The sequence below is a fragment of the Schistocerca nitens genome, chromosome 2, assembly GCF_023898315.1.
Source record: "Schistocerca nitens isolate TAMUIC-IGC-003100 chromosome 2, iqSchNite1.1, whole genome shotgun sequence".
Taxonomy (NCBI): domain Eukaryota; kingdom Metazoa; phylum Arthropoda; class Insecta; order Orthoptera; family Acrididae; genus Schistocerca; species Schistocerca nitens.
Window position 1 is genome coordinate 1,111,235,557 of NC_064615.1, and position 20,177 is coordinate 1,111,255,733.

General features: G+C 43.1%; 1 protein-coding gene across 1 annotated transcript in view; it reads left to right on the forward strand.

The window, feature by feature from the left end:
* The window catches only part of LOC126235581 (uncharacterized), a 102,601-nt gene that overhangs the window by 56,557 nt on the left and 25,867 nt on the right, over positions 1–20,177 (forward strand). The window contains exon 2 of the mRNA XM_049944297.1: positions 9,369–9,518. Within this exon, the coding sequence (XP_049800254.1) occupies positions 9,388–9,518 (131 nt within the window). The 5' untranslated portion in view covers positions 9,369–9,387. The remainder of the gene's footprint in view (positions 1–9,368; positions 9,519–20,177) is intronic.

Genomic DNA, 20,177 nt, shown 5'->3' on the forward strand with positions numbered 1-20,177 from the left:
CAATTACAATGAAAGTTGGCATGTAAGAGAGCACACGTTTCATCAAAATCATACTGAGCCAATTCAGTGAGGGGGACAAGCTTGCAAAGCAGCCAATATGTTTGGGGCAGAATGCAAGCCAAGAATAGCAATTTAGTGGTTACAGGATCTGTTACTGTACACAGGGTTAAATGCTTCTGGAGTTGCTTCTCATACACATCTCACTCTTCAGTCATTTCAATGTATGGCAGGAACAACTGTGGCTGCATTGCAGTCTGATTTGGTAAGCAATTTGGCCAAGAGTGCTTCCTGCTACTTCTGTTCTTCCAGCTGCTGTTGTAAGAATTGTTGAAGAATGACCTCTGTAGATAGGTCTGATAGTAGCTAATGCTGCTCTGTGTCCATATCCACACAACATAACACGAGATTCAACTACTATTATCACACTTATGTTGTAGCTAGCAACATAAATAATAGTGCACCATATCAATCAGCTGATATATTCTACAGTTCAAGTTCAGTACAAGTATCACAACATAGTTCACAATCCAAAAAACAATCCACAAGAATAATCCAGTATAACAGCAAATATATTTGTACATAGAGATTAGTCCATGCACAGTACTGTGAGAAAAGATAAAAGGGGCTGAGCATCTAATAGCAGCCACATAAATAGGCAGTTACAGTGAAGCCTGGTCACTAGAGGGTACTTGTGCGAAAATTTTATATGATAGATTTGCGGTAATGACTTTCTGTTGTGGCTGAGCCCTGTAATAGTGGAGGCATAAAAAATACTCACCAGTCACTTCCCTCTCTCTTTGCAATTCGAGAGATTGTCCTTCAAACTGCATTCTGTTGAACAATCTGATAATAGTTTTTATTTAGTACCCATTGTTTGCTGCAGTCATTTATGTAATATCAATTTAGTATGAGCATGCCTTTGCAAGATGCAACAGATACAATAATAATAATAATAATAATAATAAAGATTTTATTGTCTTTAGGCCATTACAGCAATTAACAACATCAAATGAAGATACAGTTTATAATACAGTGTGATAAGCTATTGACTACTGAAATATTTTAGCTTATATTACAATAAATGTACAGTGGGTCATCTGTTGGATTACAGCATTTTACAGTTGAAGAATTCATTGATATCATAGAATGGGTGGGCAATAAACCATTCATGCAGTCTTTCTTTGAATGTATGTTCAGGAAGATTCTGTATAGCATGTGGTAGCTTATTAAATAGTTTGTGCCCTGTGACTTAATAGCTATTTATTGATTTTGATAATCTGTGGTAAGGCTTGTATATGTGTTTGATGCTTCTTGTATTGTAACAATGTACATTTTCTCTACGTTTCACATCTTGTAGGTTCTTCTTTGTAAAGATTAAGACATTGTGTATATAGAGGTTTATTACTGTCATAATTATTTGTTTAGTAAATAAGGGTTTGCAGTGAGCTGTGTGTGAAGAATTTGTAAGTATCCTAATGGCTTTCTTCTGCAATAATAGGATGTCATGTACATGACCACAGTTACCCCACAAGATAATGCCATAAGATATTATACTTTGGAAAAATGCAAAATAAGATGATCTGATGTATGTTTCAGGTACACAATTTCTTAGTTGTCTTAATAAATAAATTACTCTAGATAGCTTACTACTAATTTAGTTTACATGTTGGCCCCAGGATAACTTTTCACCTAAATAAACCCCCAGGAATTTAACAGAACTAGGGTCACCAGATAGTGGCTTGTCTCTTAGAGTGAAGATTATCTGCTGAGTTTTATTTTCATTTAGCAGGAAACCATTTGCTCTGAACCAATATGCTGCGTGAGTGAGTGTATTTTCAGCACAGGTTTTAAGATCATTAAGATTGTTACTGCTGTGAAGAAAAGTTGAATCATCTGCATACAATACAGTGGTGGATCTAATAAATGAGGGGAGGTCATTGATCATTATCAGAAACAGGAAGGGGCCCAGTACAGATCCCTGAGGCACAACTACTTTAACATTTTCTATATTTGACATTTCCTTACCAACACAAACTACCTGTTTATGGTCGTTGAGATAAGCTTTTAATAGTCTGAGACTTTCCTTTGATGCCATAGAATTCTAGTTTCTCTAGTAGTGGCGTGTGCTCAACACAGTCGAAGGCCTTGCTTAGGTCACAGAATGAGACCTGAGCAAAGCCTTTGTTTTCAAAAACTTTGAGGATGTAACTGACTACCATGTTGATTGCATCAATGGTCGACACATTCTTCCTCAACCCGTATTGTGTAGCATTAATTATTCCTAGATTCTCAAAGTGAGATGATAATTGTTGGTACATGATGCATTCTATTACCTTGGAGAATGCGGGTACTATTGAAATAGGCCTGTAACTAGATGGAGAGTCTTTATCTCCCTTTTTGTATACTGGGACGATCCTATACAGTTTTAACTCATCAGGAAAATGTCCCTCAAGTAAGCACTTGTTTATGCAATGGGTTAAAGGGTACAGAATGCAATCACACACTTTTTTTAGCAGGTTGCATGATATGCCATATATATCTAAGCTATCAGATGATTTCAGTTGTTTTATGGCCCCTTGTACAAATCTAGGCGATACTTCGGAGAAGGTTAGCATGCTTGTATTTAGTGACTGTCTAACCCAATTTTGGGAGAGTAACTTTGATGGACTAATGTCTGGTTTGATAATTGCATCTCCTATTTCTTTCACTGAATTAATAAAAAACTCATTGAGTGTTTGAGGTGGGATATTAATTTTGTCTTTTTTAGTATCTGTGGCAGCACTGTTAATTACTTTCCAAGCGGTTTTGCATTTATTGGTGGAATTATGTATGCTGTTGGCATTGTAGGTTTTTCTGGCTTGCAGGATGGCTTTTTTGTATTCATTCCTGCATTCCACATAGGCTGATTTGGCATAGTCAGACTTCATACTGTTGTATATGTTGTACAGTAACAAAACTTGTTTCTTTAGATCTGTCAGCTGTTTAGTGCAACATATATTTTGTCTGTTTTGAGATCTGGATTTGTGGTTGCTTTCCATTATTTTGATTTTCTTTGTGGGAATACTATGGTTAAATAGAGTCAAGAATGCACTAAAAAATCTATCAAATATTATTTTGGCTGGCAGGTCATTACTTGATGTGTAATGTCCATCAACACTACAATGGCCAAATCAGTTTCTGTCAGCAAGGGAATTACGAAATGTGTTAATTTTATCCTCAGTTACAGCTCTGGTAATCACAACTGTTGGGACAGGTCTGTTTGCATTGCTCCTATTGAGAGGAATTTTACTTGCATAATTTAGAAATACGAAGTCATGGTCAGAGAAGTTTTCCAGATCTGTAACACTACCCTTACATTTAGTAACATCAAAATCAGCATTCAAATCACCTCCGATTGCTATATCATAGTGTAGCCATTTAATATTACTTAATTCACTCAGTAGCATGTCCAATTTTTCTAAAAATATGTTAATGCTTCCCTTTGGTGATCTGTACATGGATACTACTATTAGCTTATGACTATTAATGATTATACCCGTAACTTCAAAGTGCTGTTCATCACACAAGGAATTTGGGTCTAGTTTGTTTATTGTACAATTGAGTGGCTGGTTGGAATAAATTGCCACACCACCTCTAATGTGCTCTTTCCTACAGTAGCTATTTACTATAATAAAATTGTCAAATTTGGTAACTGCAAGTTCATTCTCATTAGCCCAGTGTTCACTCAGACAAAAAATATCAAACTGGTTATCAAGACCAAACTCATTTATTTTCACTTTGAGTTTGTCTTCACTTTTATTGCGGAAGTTTCTGCTCATATGCTTGTCACTATATAGATTCGGCGTGTTGTTGTCAACACAGTTTTCTGTGGATTCCACATTTATATCTGAATCTAGTGCATGAAAATGGTTTTTTGTTACCACAGAAATTCTACAGTCACTGTGTTTCACACGACCAACCCTTTTTGGCCTAGTAAACTTTTGTTGCCTTGTTGTTTCTGCCTTTAGGCCTATATCCACTTCAGAGCACTCGTTTATTGTAGGTAGGACACTGAAACTGCTTTTATTGCTGTAGTTCATTCCATTCATTGTATTTATCACCTTTTCACTTCTTTCTTCCGTGATCATGCTAGTCCTGTGCCCCCAGTTCTGTGTTTTACTTGCTTTGGTGATCGAGATACAGAACAAAACTACACAAGCATCCCACACATAGGAACAGTATTACAAAAAAGGGCAACAAACTTTGTCACCACTTCCCTCACAAAGGTAACACAAACTCTCTCACCATCCCAAAACAACATAGTCAGGTATATAAAACACATTAATGCTTTTAGACTGAATCACTATGAAAAATCCACTATGATTGTAGGCTAAATGTATCCAAAGAGACACTCATTAAAAAACTCTAGGACAGCCTCACCATATTTAACATTGAAGCTAAAAGGTAGAAACTAGTTTTGTTAAAACAACTTTTACTCAAAGATGTTTACAAAAACACTATAAATGAACAACATTATTTAACAGCCACAGAGTTTTCTATGTTTTTATGGAATTAATTGTTCTGAAAAAGACAAGAATCTTTTATAACCATATGTATTACACAACTCTCCTCTGAAATCTAAATAAACAACATTGTTATCTGTGGTCATGTATTAGAATAGAAAAAGTGCACTGTCTCTGTATACACAGTAGTTATTCTTATTCAGAACACAAAGTCCTTTAAACATTCTGACAGTCACATATACATAGAAATTGTTTTTGCTCATTGGGTGAATTCTTGGATATATATGTTGTTGGGGTCTTCAGTCCAAATACTCCTTTGATGTAGCGCTCCATGTTGCTCTATCCTGTGCAAGCCTCTTCATCTTTGAATAAATACTGCGACCTCCATTATTCTGAATCTGCTTACTGTATTCATCTCTTAGACTCCCTCTACAATTTTTAGCCCCTCCCCTTCCACCCCCCTTCCCCCACACACATTTCCCACTAATACTAAAGTGGTGATCCCTTGATGTCTCAGAATGCGTCCTATCACCCGGTCCCTTCTTTTAGTCAAGTTGTGTCACATATTTCTTGTCTCCCAATTCTATTCATTACCTCCTCATTAGTTATGCAGTCTACCCATCTAATCTAATGCAGTCTTCTGTAGCACCGCAGTTCAGAAGCTTCTATTCTCTTCTTGTCTAAACTGTTTATTGTCCGTGTTTCACTTCCATACATGGCTATGCTACAGACAAACACCTTCAGTAAACACTTCCAAACACTTAAGTCTATATTCAATGTTAAAAAATTTCTCTTCTTCAGAAATGCTTTTCTTGCCATTGCTAGTCTACATTTTATATCCTCTCTATTTTTACCATCATCGGTTATTTTGCAGCCCAAAAAGAAAATCCTATCTACTACTTTAAGTGTCTTGTTTCCTAATCCAATGCCCTCAGCATGACATGATTTAATTCAACTGCATTCCAGTATCCTTGTCTTTCTTTCGTCGATGTTCATCTTATATCCTCCTTTCAAGACACTGTCCATTCCACTGAATTGTCTTCCAAGTCTTTTTCTATCTCTGAGAGAATCACAGTGTTGTCTTCAAACCTCAAGGCTTTTTTTATTTCTTCTCTCTGAACTTTAATTCCTACTCCAAATTTTTCTTTTTTTTTCTTTACTGCTTGCTCAAACTACAGATTGAATAACATCAGAGATAGGCTACAACCCTTTCTGACTTCTTTGTCAACCACTGCTTCACTTCCATGCTCCTCAACTCTTATAACTGCTGTCTGATTTCTATACAAGTTTTAAATAGCCCTTTGCTCCCAGTATTTTACCCCAGCTACCTCCAGAATTTCAAAGTGAGTATGCCAGTCAACATTGTAAAAAGCTTTCACTAAGTCTACAAATTCTATAAACATAGATTTGCCTTTCCATAACCTATCTTCTAAGATAAATAATGGGATCAGTGTTGCCCTGTGTGTTCCTATATTTCTACAAAGTACAGACTGATCTTCTACAAGGTCTGCTTCTATCAGTTTTTTCATTCTACTATGAAGAATTTGTGTTAGTATTTTACAACTGTGACTTATTAAAATGTAGTTTGGTAATTGTCACACCTATCAGCAACTGCTTTCTTTGTAATTTGGATTATTACATTCTTCTTGAAGTCTAAGGGTATTTTGCCTTGCTCATAAATATAAGTTACAATGCACAACATGAAGCTAAATTTATATCATATGTTTAATTTATGAATGTGCAAGTAGCTACTTGCCACATAGAGGTACTGAGTAACAGACAGGTGCTATGAAAAAGACTGCTAGATATCATTCAGCTGTCGCGCCTACTCCTTCAGCAGACATAGACAACAAAACTCACACACTTATACAAGCGCAACTTCCACACACACAATCACCGTGTGATAAGGCCTGACTGCAACCACATCTGAGGTGAGCACTGAGCTTTTCTGGGGTGGGTAGAGTGGGTGCAGAGGAGACATGTGGCAGGGAGGGATAGCAGGTTAGGGGTGGGTGAAAGATGCTAATGCTGCCCTGGGAGCATGCAGGGCCATGTAAGGGACAGGATGGTGGGGTGCTAGCTTCTGTGTTAGGGGGTTATGCTGGAGAAGGGGGGCAGGGTGGTGCAAAATGATGAGGAAAGAAGCACACACATCAAAAAAAGTTTTGTATCACTCTGGTTCCCAGAAGTCCAGAAGGCAGATGTTGACTGTGGGTATTGTATCAAAGACACAATCCCTTTGACTGTTCAGAGATGCCAGTAAACCCACCCAAAGACATAAACAACCGTGCATGAGCAGCTCCTATTAGACGGAGGCGGTCCGACAGCCAATTAGTTCCAGTCATTTCACCAGGAAGTAAGTACACAGCTCGTGTTGTCTGTAACTCAACCATGCCTAGATGGTCAACACCACATTTCATTTGCATCCACATTGTTACTTTGTGCCAGGAAGGACTCTCAACAAGGGAATTGTCCAAGCGTCTTGGAGTGAACAAAAGCAATGTTGTTCAGACATAGAGGAGATACAGAGAGACAGGAACTGTCAATGACATGCCTCACTCAGCCTGTCCAAGGGCTACTACTGCAGTGGATGACAGCTACCTACAGATTATGGCTCAGAGGAATGCTGACAGCAATGCCACCATGTTGAATAATGCTTTTCCTGCAGCCACAGGACGTCATATTGTGACTCAAACTGTGCACAATAGGCTGCATGATGTGCAACTTCACTCCTGGTGTCCATTGCAAGGTTCATCTTTGCAATGACGAAACCATGCAGAGTGGTACAGATGGGCTCAATAATGTGCTGAATGGACCACTCAGGAGTGTCACAGTTGCCTTCAACCAGACAATTGTTGGAGACATGTCTGGAGGCAACCTGGTCAGGCTGAATGTCTTAGACACACTGTCCAGCGAGTGCAGCAAGGTGGAGGTTCCCTGCTGTTTTAGGGTGGCATTATGTGGGACCGATGTACACTGCTGGTGGTCACAGAAGGCATCATAATGGCTGTATGATACGTGAATGCCATCCTCCAACTGATAGTGTGACCATATTGGCAGCATATTGGCGAGGTATTCATCCTCATGGACGACAATTTGCACCCCTATCATGCACATCTTGTGAATGACTTCCTTCATGATAACGACATCACTCGACTAGAGTGGCCAGCATGTTCTCCAGGTGTGAACCCTATCAAACATGCCTGGGATAGATTGAAAAGGGCTATTTATGGATGATATGTGACCCACCAACCAGTCTGAGGGATTTACACTGAATCACTGTTGAAGAGTGGGACAATCTGGACCAACGTGATGAACTTGTGGATAGTATGCCATGACAAATACAGGCATGCGTCAATGCAAGAGGACGTGCTACTGGGTATTAGAGGTACCAGTGTGTACAGCAATATGGACCACCACCTCTGAAGGTCTCACTGTATGGTGGTACAACTTGCAACATATGGTTTTCATGAGCAATAAAAGGGGGGAAATGATGTTTATGTTGATCTCTATTCCAATTTTCTGTACAGGTTCCAGGTCTCTTGGGACCGAGGTGATGCAAAATTTTTTGATATGTGTAGAAGAGAAGGGGAAAGGAAACTGCAAGAGCACAGGTGGGATTGAAGACACCTGTAGGGCTGTAGTGGGGGCAGGAATGTGGTAGGCAGGTGAAGGACAGGGAGTAGTGAAGATTGGGGCCAGAGGATTATGGGAACAAAAGATATGTTGAGGGAGAGTACCCACCTGTGCAGTTCACAAAATCTGCAATGAACCTAGATGCAGGATTTGTTCCTTATGTCCTTCCACTATTACCTATGCCAGTCATGTCAGAGGAATCTCCTACTCCATGAAAGGCAGGGCCACCTCTGAAAGCATCCATGTGATCTACCAGCTTAGCTGCAACCACTGTGCTCTGTGCTATATGGACATGAAAAATATTAAGCTGTCTGTCCACATGAATGGCTACTACCAAACTGTGGCTGAGAGACAGCTGGACCACCCTATTGTTGAGTTGGCTACCCAACATGACGTGGTTCAATGACTTCAGTGACTGCTTCACAGCATTTGCCATCCGGGACCTTCCTACCAAAACCAGCTTTTCTGAATTGCACAAGTGGGAATTCTTTCTGCAACATATCCTTCTTTTATATAACCCATTTGCTAGTCCCTCTGTTCCACCTGCCTCTATGGCCTTTACTGCCCCCACTTGAGCCCTGCACATGCCTTGTATCCTGTCAGCATACCTGTGTAGTCTTTTCCCCTGCTCTACAACTCTCCTCTCCCATTTACCTCCTCCCCTCTCCCTCCCTCCAGCATAACCACCAATGCTGCACTTAACAGTCAACCATCCTGTCGCTGCAAGCTCCCAGGGCATCACTGTGTATGTTTTGTTGCCTATGTCTGATGAAGAACTCAGTCTAATAGCTGAATGATATCTAGGAGTCTTTTTCATTGTGCCCATTTGCTGCTCAATACTTCCTCTATGTCTTGGGCAGCTATCTGTCCTTTCAGACAATGGCAAATCCAGGATGGAATGCGACAATATTATTGTTATCTATCCATTCATATTATTGTTATTCCAGCCTGGATTTTTTTCCATTGTTTGACATGTTTAATTTATTTATATGTATCATAATTTACGTAGTTTTACATATTGTTCTTATTTTGTATATCAACATAACCACGGTGTGGTTTGGCAGTTTTATATTTCATAAGTTGTTAGTTTTGACACAATATGTGTGCAGACTCTTTTATTTTTTTTTTCATTTGTTAGCAGTTTAAAATATGGTATCACTACTTCATGAAGATATAAGATTTATGGGCCATTTTACAAACTAAAGCTGTTGAAAATATTTTTTATTTCAGAAATGAATCAGAAAGAAATATGATAAGTGATTGGAAACAGAGTGAATGCAGACAAGAGGGACTGCAGATAGAGCTTAAGGATGCTGAAAAAAAGTTTGAGAACTTGCTCTCAGAACACTTGCAGTGTGAAAGGAACTTGAAAGCAAACAAGTGAGTATATACTACACAAAAATAACTAATATACTGTAAAATGTTTTCACATAAAGCTAGGGTACTTACAGCAATAAAAAAAGTTTTGTGTTTGGATTAGATTGTAACAATAATTTGCTGTATATGATGGACAACCAACAGAAATGAATCTACCACAATTGATACAAAACAGGAGAACAATGACTCAATGAAGGGAAATAGGAGAAAGGAACTAAAAGTGAATCTCAAACTTCCATGCTCTCTGGTACTGTGATTGCAGTAGAAAATGCTAACCAATGAGAGGGAGAAACTCCATTTGATGAATGAGAAATTCCAAATTGAATGATGAGAGAGATGTGACAACAAGAAATTCATGTTATTTATCTGTCAAGATTTGTACCTCTCACTCATTTCTAGAGTGAGGCCTAAATACAATTTTTAGTTTACACCATCAGCATACATGAATGTCAAAATGCTACAAGCTGGTTTTTCCAACATATGCACAGTGTGGAAAGTGCAACATATGTAATCCATATATATTGGATAGATAAAAAAATCTGCTCACCAAGTGGCGGCAGAACACACACACACACACAAAGGGTGGTTGTAATTGGCAAGCTTTCAGGGCCAGTGGCTCCTTCTTCAGACAGAAGGGTTGCACTAAATCTCTCTAGATCTTTCTCAGAGTAGCCACAAATCTATAGAGGGTGATCTATGAGTTGTACAAATACACTGAGCTTGCCTTTTCACCTGAGACTGCAAGGAAAAGATAAATCTTTCTTAGACTACCTTTGTGAATCAACACACCGGGCTTCCTCCTTCCTGTTCCATGTGGTACTCTCACTGATATATTGTAGTGCACTGGAAACATTCTGACTTACCAAGGTATGTTTGTGTGGCTGTGATTGGATGTGCAGGTAACAAATCTACTTTAAATAATGGTCCAGTATGTCATCACAGAGCATTTATTGACAAACACTGTATAATAATTTTCAATTATTCAGTCTAATACACTTAGTTCCGTATGATACTGAAAACCAAGAGCACAGCTGACATGAAGTTCAGACCTTCTTACCAACTGTACATTCCTTATGCTGACTGACTTACTTGATGCGCAACAAGAATCACTAGCAAAATTCATATGACATCGGAAGTATTTAGATTTTGTTGGTAGCTAACAGCTAGTTTACCACATAGTGTAATAGATTAGATTAGATTAGATTAGTTTTTCGTTCCATAGATCCATGCTGAGGAGATCCTTGTGGATGTGGAACATGTCAACTTTTTTTTTAGCTGAAATAACAATACTAATAGTAGGAATATACACAATACATCATTTGTTTCTATTACAAAATTCGTCAATGGAGTAGAAGGAGTTGGCCACTAGTAAGTCTTTCAGGCTCCTTTTAAATTGATCTTTATTTGCCTATTTATTTGTGCCTATCTGCAACTCAACATCTTCACTATATGGTGAGTGGCAACTTTTCTTTTCATAACATTGTTACATTTCATCCTGGATTTTCCTTTATTCACTAAATCATTTCTATATATTGTAAGGTCTGCCACACTTCTGTGGGGTACTCATGAAATTACTTTTACATCTGTAGATTTTGTTCTGCTGAGAGCAATGTGTTGAGTTCTCTCTGCAAGGAACTGAATACAGTCATAAATTTGGTCTGATGCTTGGTAACTTTGTATTTTTTTTCACTAAATATAAATGTGGGACTGTATAAAATGACTTCCTGAAGGCAAGGAACATTACATCAATGTGAGCACCAATACTAACAATGCTGTGGACCTTTTGGAAGAACAATGGGAGCTGAGTAGTGCAAGATCTCTGTCTAGGGAATCTATGTTCATTTTTATAAAACTGTAGTAGCCACCAGAAAGATCGCGGGAGGCGCACATTGGCACGGCGCGTCACGGGCGGTAGTTGCCGCAAGTAGAGTCCCGTCCACCAGAGGGCACGCGAGAATTCGGACGCGACCTCTGCCGGCGTAACAACAAGAACAAGAACAACAACAACTCCAGCAGCACGGGCCGTGCCCATTCAGTCAACATCGGGCATGCCTAGGACACAGTCCCGGTCTACGCTAAGTGAAGTGCGACGTAAACGTGAACAGTGTTATTACACAATTGGCGACGAGTAGGGTCGTTCTTTCGCATGTTGCGTCGTTGTTCCGGTTTCGCAGTTTCTCCACGGCATGGAGGATTTGGTGCGAGTTTTGGTTGCGCAGCAGACGGAACTCATGGCCACCATGAAACAAGTGCTTCCGGCGTTGCTCTCCACGCCGTCTGCTCCGGCGCAGTTCCCTCCTCCCTTTCCCCCGTATGACGAGACGGCGGAGGATTGGGACGCATATGAACATCGCCTTCGGCAGCATTTCCAGGCGTTTCATGTTGCCGATGCAGAGGTATGTCGTGCTCTCTTCTTGTCTTGGATTTCTCCCTCGCTGTATCAAGTTTTGCGGCAGCTAGCGCCGTTGCAGGAACCCTCGGCCTTGTCTTTTGACGCATTGTGTTCGTTGCTGTCTTCATATTATCGCCGCCGCACGCATGTTGTGGCGGCTAGGGTCGAGTTCTATCAATGCAAGAAACAGCCCCATCAGTCTTACCGGGCGTGGGCCGCAACCCTGCACGGTCTTAGTCGCAAGTGTCATTTTGTCACGGAGCAGTCGCGAGAGTCGTATGCCCACGTTATGGTACGCGACGTCATTGTTCGTTCGGCCCCTGATAGGGAGGTCCGGCAACGGGCCCTGCAGTTAGAAGACCCTTCCCTCGAGGAAGTTCTGTCCATCGCTCAATCGTATGAAGTCTCTCACGCGGCAGGTCAACAGCTGGAAGCGTGGTGCGACATCGCGGAGGTTCAGGGTGGCGCGGCCGCGTCCACTGTGTCCGGGGTGGACGACGTGCGAGCGGTACAATCCGGCCGTTACGGCCGCTCCCGCACGGCGTGTAAACAGAATTCCGGCCGCCAGCCCCTGTTGCCGTCCTGTGCGTCGTGCTATATACATCACGATCGGTCGGAGTGCCCCCAGCGTTGGGCCGTTTGTCGCAAATGTAATAAAAAAGGTCACATTGCTAAAGTTTGCCGCTCAGCCTCCAAAGCATCGAAGGAAGCAAATACAGCGGACATGGACGTGGACATTCAGGAAGTTTCATCGGGCCAGGCTCCCGACGCATCGGCCCACAAACTCTTTATCGAGGTGTCGGTTCGGTCGCGCCGGTTACAACTGCAAGTAGATACGGGCGCGGCAGTTTCGTTGTTGAATGCACAAACTTATTCTGACCTTGGATCGCCCCCGTTGGCGCCCGTTTACCGGCGTCTACGCAGTTATGGTAAACAGTTCATTCCCCTACTGGGTCAATTCACTACCGACGTGACTTACAAATCAGTTACTCGGCCTATTACTTTTATTGTTGTCAGTGATGCGAGCTCCGCTAACCTTTTTGGCCTGGATGCCTTTCAAGCTTTCGGTTTTTCTATTGCTGACACCATACAGTTGGTCTCCGACGACGTTCCCTATCACTCATTGGAATCTTTGATCTCAGACTTTCCAGATATTTTTGAGGAGGGCCTGGGACGTGTTTCCGATTTTGAAGCTCACTTAACGTTGAAGGCGTCGGCTCGCCCGTGTTTTCTACGCGCGAGACAGATCCCCTTGGCTCTCCGCCCTCAGGTAAAGGAAGAGCTCGACCGGCTGACAGCCCTAGGGGTCGTTCTTCCCGTTTCTTCCAGTGAGTGGGCTTCGCCCCTCGTTATTGTCAAGAAGCCCTCGGGAAACTTCCGTCTTTGTGGCGATTTCAAGGCCACCATTAATTCCCAATTGGTGGTGGACACCTATCCTTTACCTCGTGCTGATGAATTGTTCTCCGCCATGGCGGGAGGCCAATATTTTTCGAAAATCGATCTGTCGGAGGCTTATCATCAGATACCACTTGATGAGGACTCCAAACGGCTGGCGGTCGTCAACACCCCGTTTGGCCTTTACCAATACCAGCGGTTGGCTTTTGGAATATCCAGTGCCCCGGCGATATTCCAGCGTTATCTTGAGCATGTCACGTCGACAATCCCTCATTGTATTAATTACCTGGATGACATAATTGTCACAGGCCGCAGCACGAAGGAACACTTGCAAAACCTTCGCACCCTCTTTCTCAAATTCAGGTCTGTGGGCTTGCGTTGCAACCTGCATAAGTCAACCTTCTTCCAACTGTCCATTGAGTATGTGGGCTACACCATATCTCGGCATGGCATCCAGCCACTAGGAAGTTTGGTCCAAGGTATCGTCAACCTTCCTTGGCCCACTTCGCTGAAAGAGTTACAAGCTTTTTTAGGCAAGATAGCTTATTACCACCGGTTCATTCCCAGGGCTTCCTCTATAGCCCACCCCCTGTACTGCCTTCTGCACAAGGGTGTTTCTTTTGATTGGTCGCCTGCATGCGAGCGAGCGTTCACCGCGTTGAAGGGCCTCCTCACTTCAGCCCCTTGTTTGGCTACTTTTGATCCCCGTAAGCCATTGGTCCTGGCTACAGATGCTTCGCAGTATGGGGTGGGGGCGGTCCTGGCCCATCGCAACGCAGACGGTTCCGAGCAACCACTGGCGTTTGCGTCTAAAACGCTTAGTCCCGCGCAGGCCCATTACTCCCAGGTGGAAAAAGAGGCTTTGGCCATTGTCTACGCTGTTACCAAGTTTCACCCTTTCTTGTACGGCATGAAGTTTCAGTTAATCACTGACCATAAGCCATTAATATCGTTATTTGGCCCCGCCTCTCAGATTCCGGATAGGGCGGCCCACAGACTACAGCGCTGGGCCTTGTTCCTCTCTAAGTACCATTATGACATTCATTTTCGCCCTACAGGACAGCATGCCAACGCCGACGCTCTTTCCCGTCTTCCGGTGGGCCCAGATCCTACGTTAGATCGAGAGGAGATTATGTGTTTTCATTTGGATGTGGCATCCCGCCAAGCAGTTGATGGCTTTCCGATCACTAGTTCTAGAGTCGCCAGAGAAACGGCGGCTGACCCAGTTCTCCGGCAAGTAGTTCGCCTCATTCAGCAGGGGTGGTCCTCCCGCCCTCCGGGCCGGGCCTCGGACCCTCTTCGTAATTATTTTTTTCTACGAGACCGCCTCTCGGTCTTGGAAGGAGTTCTCCTTCTGGCTACCGATGATACAGCTCCTCGAGTGGTTGTTCCTGCAGGTTTACGAAGGGAGGTCCTCACGTTATTACATGCGGGGCACTGGGGTGTTTCTCGTACTAAAACCTTGGCTCGCAGACATGTGTACTGGCCCGGTATTGACAGAGAAATTGAGCACTTGGTGGCTGCCTGTTCCCAGTGTGCGAGCCAACAAGCATCTCCCAGGGCAGCGTTCTCTTCGTGGCCGCCGGCAACCCAAGCATGGGAACGTGTTCACATCGATTTTGCGGGCCCGTTTCTCAATGGCTTTTGGCTCATTGTCATTGATGCTTATTCCCGATTCCCATATGTGGTTCGCTGCTCCTCAACCACTTCAGAAGTTGCAATCCAGGCACTAGCAAAAATCTTTTCTGTGGAAGGTCTGCCAATCACCCTGGTCTCAGACAATGGACCGCAGTTTATTTCGCAGACCTTCCAGGATTTTTGTAGGCGCTTCGGTATTCGGCACGTTTGCTCTCCCCCCTTCCATCCACAATCGAATGGGGAAGCCGAGCGCATGGTGCGCACATTTAAGACGCAGATGAAAAAGTATGTGCACGAATTTCCTGCAGAGGAAGCCTTGACGTTTTTCTTGACGGCATACCGGACCACACCAATGGGCGACCGCAGCCCCGCAGAGCTCCTCCATGGGCGTCAACCTAGGACTCTGCTGCACCTCCTCCGGCCTGGTCCTCGCCAGTCTTCACAAAACGGAGTACCTGGTTTTCCACTGGGTATGTCAGTCTGGGCCCGTGGGTTTGGTCGCAATCCACGTTGGATACCGGCGGTGGTCCTGCGCCGAAATGGCCGCCGGCTCTATACCTTGCAGGCGGGGGATCGGGTGGTACGTCGTCACCAAAATCAGCTACGTCCACGTTCGGGCACCCACCCTCCGACCTCTCGGACACCGGCTTCCCCATTGCCGGCACCCGTATTGGTTTCACAGGGGACGTTACCTCCTCTCCCCGCTGTGACTCTGCCGCACTGCGAGGGTTCTCAGCCTTGGCAGCCTCCAGTAGCTCCAGCACCGGCATTGCCGTCATTCGAGATGCCCCAGCGAGAGCCAGCCCCCCTAGCAGGCTCGGTTTCTCAGGGGGCTAGTTCACCTGTGGTCGTCCCTTCCCCTTCGTCCCCGCCACTGGGTCTTGCCCCTCCTGAGGTGGAACAGGATCCGGAGTTCGACAGCTTGTCACCCGTTCTGTCCCGAGCTCCGGTTGTGGGACGACGGGGGTCTCTTCGTGTGGGTCACTTCCAGCTGTATTCGAAGGTTCCAGCTTGAGGGTTGGCAGATCCCCTCGACTCCGGCCATCCAATGGATGTGGAGGTCATCGCTCCTGCCCGACGCTCCACCTTCCGACCCAGTGGATCACAGTGGCTTCAACCCCCGAAGGAGGAGGAGTGTAGTAGCCACCAGAAAGATCGCGGGAGGCGCACATTGGCACGGCGCGTCACGGGCGGTAGTTGCCGCAAGTAGAGTCCCGTCCACCAGAGGGCACGCGAGAATTCGGACGCGACCTCTGCCGGCGTAACAACAAGAACAAGAACAACAACAACTCCAGCAGCACGGGCCGTGCCCATTCAGTCAACATCGGGCATGCCTAGGACACAGTCCCGGTCTACGCTAAGTGAAGTGCGACGTAAACGTGAACAGTGTTATTACAAAAACAATGGAAAATCCAGGATGGAATGTAACAATATTATGAAACAAAAGTTGATACTCACCGTATAGCGGAGATGCTGAGTCACAGATAGGCGCAACAAAAAAACTGTGACAAATAAACCTTTTGGCCATTAATGCCTTCTTCAACAATAAATGTAGACACAAACACACACACAAGACTGCAGTTTCAGTCAACTGAAACCACTGTTTACTAGCTACCCCACATCCTCCTCTCCTTCTGCTCCCATAGAAGAGAGAGAGAGAGAGAAAGAATGAGAGAGAGAGAGAGAGAGAGAGAGAGAGAGAGAGAGACAGAGAGAGAGAGAGAGAGAGAGAGATCTTTCTTAGAAACAGGTAATTATGTAAATACAAATAATGGAAGGAGTAATTTCTAAAAACTCACCATATAGCTGAGGTAATGAGTAGTCAATAGGGTAAGTATGTTGCTATGTTTTGGAGAAATCATTCTTCAGAGATATACTTGATGGCTAAACATACATTTTGCATGCACACCAACCCACCCATGCACCTAATCACCCCACGCACCTGTTCCTTTACATTGTGCTGGTTGAATACACAATCAACTGCAATGCATAATCAGCCATTGAACAGAAATGTTTAATCAGCCAGCACAGTGTAATTGTACAGGTGAGTATGTGTGTGTGTATGTGTGTGTGTGTGTGTGTGTGTGTGTACTCTGGCTTGATAAGGGATTAATTGGAAAGCTAACACATTTTCAGTCTTGTTCATGTGCCTGTTGATGATTCAGTGTTTCCACTATTCAGTGAGTTGTTACCTTTCCTTCTAAATTACTGTCATTAAAGCCTTTAATTTTCATTGTGATTAAAAAATACCTGAAAATATGAACAAATGAAACTCTTTATGTGATTCAGTTATAATGAGAGCCAATTATAATGAATTGGGAAAATGGCTGGAATACACACTTTCCAGAAGCCAAGAAACATTAATAAATATATGCATTTTTGATTTCAAAATGGACTGTGTCTACTTGCAGTCTTGTGACATATACACTGATCAGCCATAACATTATGACAATGTACCTAATAGCCAGTATGTCCACCTTTGGTATGGATAACAGTGGCAGTACGTCATGGCATGGAAACAATGTGACATTGGTAGTTTGTTGAAGGGAGTTGGCTGCACATCTGCACACACAAGGCGCCTAATTCCTATAAATTCAAAGGGGGGTTTGATGATCTCTGATCCCACGTTTAGTCACATCCCAGTTGTGCTTGATTGGGTTCAGATCTGATAATTTGGAGAACCAGCACATCAACTGAAACTTGCCACTGTGTTCTTCAAACCATTCCATCACACTCCTGGCCTTGTGACATGGTGCATTATTATCTTGTTGTAAAATGCCTCTGATGTCAGAAAACATGATTTTCATGAAGGACTGTACTTTGTCTGCAACCAGTGTATGATACTCTTTGGCCATCATGGTGCCTTGCACAGGCTCCACTGGACCCATGGATGCCCACGCGAATGTTTGTCAGAGCATTATGGAGCCACTGCCAGCTTCCCTCTGTCCCACAGTGCAGGTATCAAGGAGCTATGCCCCTGGAAGACAATGGATTCATGCCCTCCCATTGGCATGATGAAGAAGGTGTTGGTATTCATCAGACCATGCAATGCTCTGTCACTGTGCCAACATCCAGTGCCACTGGTCACATGCCAATTTCAGTTGTAGTTGCTGATGTGGTGATGTTATCATTGGCACATGTGGGTCATCAGCTGCAGAGGCTTTGTGTGTTCAGACACACTAGCACTTTCTCCAGCATTAACGTCTGATGTTAGTTCTGCCACAGAACTGTCTGCCCAGCCTATGATGTTCAACATCTGTAATGGATGGTGGCCGCCAAACCCTACAATGTTTGGACATGGTTTCACCTTGGTTTTGCCACATGTTGAAGACACTCATCACAGCACTCTTCAAACACCTGACAAGTCCTGCAGTTTCCAAAATGCTTATACAGAGCCTCTGGGCCATCACAGTCTGCCCTTGGTCAATCTCAGATATGCACAGACAGCACACTCACTGGTACTACACGCAACATACATGTGTCTGTCTAGCTGTGGCTGACCTGTGTGCAAGTTACACAAGACAACCACAAAAATATGGAAATTTGGCAGTGGACTTAGACTTGTAAAAAACTCTAATTAACTAATTACTTGTTGTTGTTGTGGTCTTCAGTCTTGAGACTGGTTTGATGCAGCTCTCCATGCTACTCTATCCTGTGCAAGCTTCTTCATCTCCCAGTACCTACTGCAACCTACGTCCTTCTGAATCTGCTTAGTGTATTCATCTCTTGGTCTCCCTCTACGATTTTTACCCTCCATGCTGCCCTGCAATACTAAATTGGTGATCCCTTGATGCCTCAGAAATTGTCCTACCAACCGATCCCTTCTTCTGGTCAAGTTGTGCCACAAACTTCTCTTCTCCCCAATCCTATTCAATACTTCCTCATTAGTTATGTGATCCACCCATCTAATCTTCAGCATTCTTCTGTAGCACCACATTTCAAAAGCTTCTATTCTCTTCTTGTCCAAACTATTTATCGTCCATGTTTCACTTCCATACATGGCTACACTCCATACAAATACTTTCAGAAATGATTTCCTGACACTTAAATCAGTTATGTTGCTCCCCAAATAGCAAAACTCCTTTACTACTTTAAGTGTCTCATTTCCTAATCTAATTCCTTCACCATCACTTGACTTAATTCGACTACATTCCATTATCCTTGTTTTGCTTTTGTTGATGTTCATCTTATATCCTCCTTTCAAGACACTATCCATTCCGTTCAACTGCTCTTCCAAGTCCTTTGCTGTCTCTGAGAGAATTACAATGTCATTGGCGAACCTCAAAGTTTTTATTTCTTCTCCATGGATTTTAATACCTACTCCAAATTTTTCTTTTGTTTCCTTCACTGCTTGCTCAATATACAGATTGAATAACATCGGGAAGAGACTACAACCCTGTCTCACTCCCTTTCCAACCACTGCTTCCCTTTCATGTCCCTCAACTCTTATAACTGCCATCTGGTTTCTGTACAAATTGTAAATAGCCTTTCGCTTCCTGTATTTTACCCCTGCCACCTTCATAATTTGAAAGAGAGTATTCCAGTCAACATTGTCAAAAGCTTTCTCTAAGTCTACAAATGCTAGAAATGTAGGTTTGCTCTTCCTTAATCTAGCTTCTAAGATAAGTCGTAGAGTCAGTATTGCCTCACGTGTTCCAACATTTCTATGGAATCCAAACTTATCTTACCCGAGGTTGGCTTCTACTAGTTTTTCCATTCGTCTGTAAAGAATTCGTGTTAGTATTTTGCAGCTGTGACTTATTAAACTGATAGTTCTGTAATTTTCACATCTGTCAACACCTGCTTTCTTTGGGATTGGAATTATTATATTCTTCTTGAAGTCTGAGGGAATTTCGCCTGTCTCATATATCTTGCTCACCAGATGGTAGAGTTTTGTCAGGACTGGCTCTCCCAAGGCTGTCAGTAGTTCCAATGGAATGTTGTCTACTCCGGGGGCCTTTCAGTGCTCTGTCAAACTCTTCACGCAGTATTGTATCTCCCGTTTCATCTTCATCTACATTCTCTTCCATTTCCATAATATTGTCCTCAAGTACATCGCCCTTGTATAGACTCTCTATATACTCCTTCCACCTTTCTGCTTTCCCTTCTTTGCTTAGGGCTGGGTTTCCATCTTAGCTCTTGATGTTCATACAAGTGGTTCTCTTATCTCCAAAGGTCTCTTTAATTTCCCTGTAGGCAGTATCTATCTTACCCCTAGTGAGATAAGCCTCTACATC